This window comes from Zalophus californianus, chromosome 6, assembly GCF_009762305.2.
Source record: "Zalophus californianus isolate mZalCal1 chromosome 6, mZalCal1.pri.v2, whole genome shotgun sequence".
Taxonomy (NCBI): Eukaryota; Metazoa; Chordata; class Mammalia; order Carnivora; family Otariidae; genus Zalophus; species Zalophus californianus.
This window is the reverse complement of record NC_045600.1, coordinates 74,212,104-74,218,103: the sequence shown is the minus strand read 5'-3', so window position 1 is coordinate 74,218,103 and position 6,000 is coordinate 74,212,104. Positions and strand designations below refer to the sequence as shown.

The 6,000-nt window shown below is 36.6% G+C and overlaps 1 protein-coding gene across 1 annotated transcript; it reads left to right on the top strand.

Annotated features, from left to right (window-relative positions):
- The first annotated feature begins 960 nt into the window (after positions 1-960).
- Positions 961-1,923, top strand: LOC113909851 (olfactory receptor 11G2-like). Its single transcript, XM_027571458.1, has one exon. It carries the CDS (start codon positions 961-963, stop codon positions 1,921-1,923), a length of 963 nt encoding a protein of 320 aa, XP_027427259.1.
- The last annotated feature ends 4,077 nt before the right edge of the window (positions 1,924-6,000 follow it).

The following is a 6,000-nucleotide window of genomic DNA, read 5'->3' as shown; positions in this document are numbered from 1 at the left end:
AAAAACATACAGAAGATGGAGCTTATAATGCAGTCATCATCTCCCCATCCCTTCCCGCCCTAGCTGAGGCCAGAGAAGCCCTGTGGTAATAGACATTGAGACAGAGATGGATAGAACCTTAAAAGTTCTTAGAGGACACATGAGTACCCCTTAACGTGGGAATCAAGTAAATGTCCTAAACAAACTTGACCAGCACACCACTGCATCCTTACCCCAGAGAAAGACCTTTTCCAATATGGTCAGATTATTGATGTTAATTTCATTTTTCAGGATATCTATCTAAATTGGCCTTAGGTGCTATTTTTTTCAGGTAGTTTTCTCCAACAAACCTGATGGATTTGCCCATGAAATTGGTAGATAATGACATTAGAGAGAGTGAATCACCAGGTTAGGTTAAAATACAGTTAAATGTCAAATAATTTTTAAGTGACATCAAAAGCCCCACATTTTTCTTGCTCCACAATCACATGACCAACAAGGCACCTGCCTACAAACAGCTGCATTAGGTGACTGTTCATGGAGTTCCTAAAGGCAATGCATTTATCCATTCATTAAAAAAAAAAAAATTACAGAAACCCTTCTAAATGCAAGGATCATCTGTACCCCCAGTCACCTCCATGACACTGCTGCTGGACGTAACAATAACCTCAGCCTACTCTTAAAAAGACATTTGTCAAGAGAGCTAACCCAGTATACTTAGTTTAAGACAAGAGAAAAAGAATTACACATAGTAACGTCAGTCTACGTTGCATTCTCCTACCTGGGATAAGCTAAAGGCAATAGGGATTTTTAATCTATTTTGTGCACTACTATATCCCCAGTATCTAGGAAAAAATACCTAGCAAACAGTAAACACTCACTAAATATTGAATTCATAATGAATAAATAAACTAATCTCCGTTTCTTCTTTGGACAAAGAAAATGAAGTCCCCCTTGCTGTTCCAGGAATATTCAGTAATTATGGGTTCTTTCACAGCTCCCAGATACATGAAAATCTCCAACACCCCCAACACCTCCAGCACCATCACTGGCTTCATCCTCCTGGGCTTCCCTTTCTCCAGGGAAGGGCAGATCCTCCTCTTTCTGCTCTTCTCTGTTGTCTACCTCCTAACCCTCATGGGCAATGGGTCGATCATCTGTGCTGTGTACTGGGATCAGAGACTCCACACTCCCATGTACATCTTCCTCGCCAACTTCTCCTTCCTAGAGATCTGGTATGTCACCTCCACTGTCCCCAACATGTTGGCCAACTTCCTCTCTGACACCAAGGTCATCTCCTTCTCTGGGTGCTTTCTCCAGTTCTACTTTTTCTTCTCCTTGGGTTCTACAGAATGCTTTTTCTTGGCTATTATGGCATTTGATCGGTACCTTGCCATCTGCCAGCCTCTACGGTATCCAACCATTATGACAGGACATCTCTGCACCAATCTTGTGGTCAGCTGCTGGATACTTGGTTTCCTCTGGTTCCCAGCCCCTGTCATTGTTATTTCCCAAATGTCCTTCTGTGGATCCAGGATCATTGACCACTTCCTATGTGACCCAGGTCCCCTATTAGCACTCACCTGTGCCAGAGTTCCAGTAATGGATTTTTTTTGGATGATTTTAAGTTCCTTGCTCTTATTTATTCCCTTCCTCTGCATCATGGGGTCCTATACTCTGGTTCTGAGAGCTGTGTTGAGGGTCCCTTCAGCAGCTGGACAAAGAAAAGCTTTCTCCACCTGTGGGTCCCATCTGGCTGTGGTTTCATTATTCTATGGCTCAGTGATGGTCATGTATCTGAGCCCAACAACTGAACATGAATCTGGGATGCAGAAGCTTGTGACCCTGTTTTATTCTGTAGGGACCCCACTCATTAATCCTGTGATCTATAGTTTGAGGAACAAAGATATGAAACATGCCCTGCAGAAATTTCTAGGAATATAAAAATTTTGACCTTGGTAAGAAAAAAAAACTTTGGATAACTGGTCTACCTTCATACTTTTTCAGGTGAAAAAAACTAATAACCAATACCACTCTGAGAATTGTTCATCCTATTAATGAACTTATTCATTGTGGCTGTTTGTACTTTTCCTAGAATCATCAGAGTAAGAAAGGATTTCAGAGACATTATCCAATTCCCTCATTTTATATATGAAGAAGCTGGAGAATGGAAATTTTGAGTGAACTGCTCTGGTCATAACTTTATAATGCACAGAAAAATATTTTTATTTTTTAAAGAGCTGCTCTTTCTACTCATAAAGAAAGAAGTACATAATAAGCTATAAGAAAGTATTTTTGCCATTCAGATATGCAGCCATCAAATAGTCTTTCATCTGAGGAGGGAGAAATAGATATACTACTGATAGAAATGTAAACTGGTACACCTTCTACTTAGAACAAATCACAAACAATTTAACAAACTTTAAAATGCACCCTATCCATTAACCCAGCAATTACACTCACTCCTAAATACCTAGTCTACACATATAATCATACATATGTGAAAATATGCATGCAGAAAAATATTCACTGTTGCAGCTTTGTAATAGCAAATTGCTAGAATCTACTTAAATGCCCATTTATTGAGACCTGTTTAGGTAACTTATGATGGGCCCATGCAATGGAAAATGATACATTTTTTAAATGAAGGAGTTTAGATGCATAGCCATGGAACCACCTACAAGTTAAGTGAATAAATGATATATAGCATGTAAGCTGTCATTTATGTATAAAATTATAGATTTGTGCATTTAAAAAAAAGGATAGACTATCCTTTCAAAGGATAGATATGAAACTTAACAATGGTTGCACTTGGGAAGAGAGGATGGAGGGTGTCTTGGATACAAAAGAAAGGAAAAGATTTATTTTCACTGTGTACCCTTTGTTATCCTGGATACAAAATTTTATGGGTGATGATGATGTCATCTCTACTGGCAAATTTTCCAAGAACTGGATCCTGAGGAACAGTTCCCCCCACAATTCCTGGGTTCCTTGAGGAATCTATAAAACAGGCTGCCTTCCATAGCATATGAAGGAGACAGGATCTAAGAGCCCACAGACATAATTTCATTCAGACTTCTTAGTTCTGGAGAGAGCAAGTGGGAATTACTTTGTCATCTGAGAATTTGTGGCAGGAAATAAACTGTATTAACGTTATAACCAGACTCTTTTCAGAACTACTATATTAATATTCTTTATTGTTTTCTCATTCATTAAAAAACATTTAATGAGGGACACCTGGGTGACTCAGTCGGTTAAGCATCTGACTCTTGATTTCAGCTCAGGTCGTGATCTTGGGGTCATGGGATCAAGGCCTGTGTGAGGCTCTGCACTCAGCAGGGGGTCTGCTCTCTCCATCTGCCCCTCCCCACCACTCTCTAAAATAAATAAATAAATCTTTTTAAAAAATTTAATGAATAACTTCAATGTGTCAGGTACAGAGCTAGGAAATGAATCAACTAAGGTGAATAAATCATATATTGGTCCCCCATGGAGTTTACAGTTTATGATGAGAAAAAACTTAAATTGTGAGATGGGCTACGACCAAAAGAGGTATTAGTTGCTATCGAAGTTGGCTGGAGAATAGTGTGTGCAAAGTATGGACAGGTGAGGGGCAAAAGAGCAAGAGAATGAAGTATTTCCACACAGCTAACTGTAGCTCATGGTCTACAGGGTCACAGTTAGATAAAGGTCAGGAGTGTCTCTGGGAAGGGTCTATGAAGCTCTTAAAGTCCAACTCATGTTCTTCAGTTTACTGCAATTACAGGCAAAAGTCTAAACATAAAATATGACAAAAATTAAAATCAAAATACATTTTTAAAAAACAACAAATGCAAATGAAAGTTATATTGTATAACAGAAATGTAGAAATTATTCTTCAAGACATGGAACCTCAAATAGACCACCTGATTTCCCTTAGGGTAGGAACCATAAGAGCCGGAAACTGTGTCATCTCTTTGCCCTGCCCTTTACATTCAGCATTATATCTCAAAGTAAAATCATTTTTTTTCTATTCAATGTGCATTTGTAATATAGCAATTATTTTCATAATGAAAACATCTTAATTTTCTTTTATTTATACAATGCTTGTTTATTATAAACATTTTTAAATAGTAAAGTATAAACAGATATAAATCACCCAAAATCCCACTATCCTAAGATAGCTATCATTAAATGTTAGGTAACCACCTCCTCAGATATGTCTATCTGCATATGCATATTATATATAGTATATAATTTATATTAATGTATATATATATAATTTATACCCACACACATATAGTTTTACATATATGGTCACAACAGACATGCTGCTGTCTCTATGGAAGGCATCCTTTGCTTTTTTTCTTTACTTTACTTTTTCTTTACTTACTCTTCCTTCCTCCCTTCACTCCTTCCCCACTTCTCTCCACAACCACCTCACACTCTTTTAAATAAGATTAATAACCTAATGTATATCCTTCTATATTATTCTCCATACCCCTGTAATTATATATTTATACACACAGAGACACTTTCACACACTTATACTCCACATATACCTTATATAACCATGCACAATATACACATATACTCCCATAAATTTAGACAGTGCAATTATCTTAAAATATGGAAATATATAATATAAACTTCTTTATATCTTGATTTTTTCACTTAACATTATGTTGATGGATTCCTTCAAATTCAACTACTATAAATTTTAACTCCTTCTTATTAGCCATTTAAATGTCCATTTAGCACAATTTACCCAGCTGTTTCTCTGTTTATACGCATAACTTCACTTCCTATCTTTGTCCATATAAACAATGATGCAACACACACACACACACATTCTAAAGTACCTGCGTCTTTATTTTTATGGGATAGATTTCCAGGAGTCTATTTTTGTATAACACATAATATTGTTATATTGCTTTCACTCAAGGCTATTCACAATCACATTTCCACCAGTAATACGAGTATCCCATTCACCCCTAGAAACTGATATAAAGGCTTTAAATTTTGCCAGCCTGGTCCATCAGAAGAGACAACCCATTGGTAATGAATGTCATTGGCATTTCTTTTGATAGTGATAAGATTGAGCATTTTTTTTCTTATGTCATTAGCCAATGGATTTTCTCTATTGTGATTTGCCTGTTAGCATCCTTATCCATTTTTTAAATTTTTTTAATTCAGTTAACATATATTATTAATTTCAGGGGTAGAATTTAGTGATTCATCAGTTGCATATAACACCCAGAGCTCATTACATCAAGAGCCCTCCTTAATGCCCATCACCCACATATCCCATCCCCCCACTCACCTCCCCTCCAACAACCCTCAGTTTGTTTCCTGTAGCTAAGAGTCTCTTATGGTTTGCCTCCCTCTCTGTTTTTATCTTACTTTATTTTTCCTTCCCTACCCCTATATTCATCTGTTTTATTTTTTAAATTCCACATATGGGTGAAATCATATGATATTTATATTTCTCTGACTTATTTTGCTTAGCATAATACCCTCTAGTTCCATCCACATCATTGCAAATGGCAAGATTTCATTTTTTTGATGGCTGAGTAATATTCCATTGTGTATACATACCACATCTTCTTTATCCATTCATCTGTCGATTGACACCTTATCCATTTTTAATTAGTTATAATTTTCTTAAGAAACCTTTATTGTAGATATTAACCCTTATCTGTCAAATGTATTGCAAATATTTTCCTCTAATCCATCATTTCATCTTTGTTTATAGTCTCTTCACTAAGATGTGATTACATATATAGAATATCTTATTTTGTACTAATAGCTAGAGATGTATAAGGAATAAAGACAGGTCAATTTGAACTGTCAGAAGAGGATTATTGTCCCATGTGCCTCTTTACCGAAACAGGAAGAGATGGAGCTACTGGGCCATACAAAAGCAATTTATGAGCTTTGGTTAATTCTCATTCCACAGAAGACATGACTGAGGGCAAGATTCATATTATTGTCAAGAAGGCTAGAAATGAGAGGGTTTAAGACTGGCATTACTGGGCACCT

Coding starts and splice junctions, on each gene's coding strand:
- LOC113909851 (XM_027571458.1), top strand. CDS start 961: ATGGGTTCTTTCACAGCTCCCAGATACATGAAAATCTCCAACACCCCC.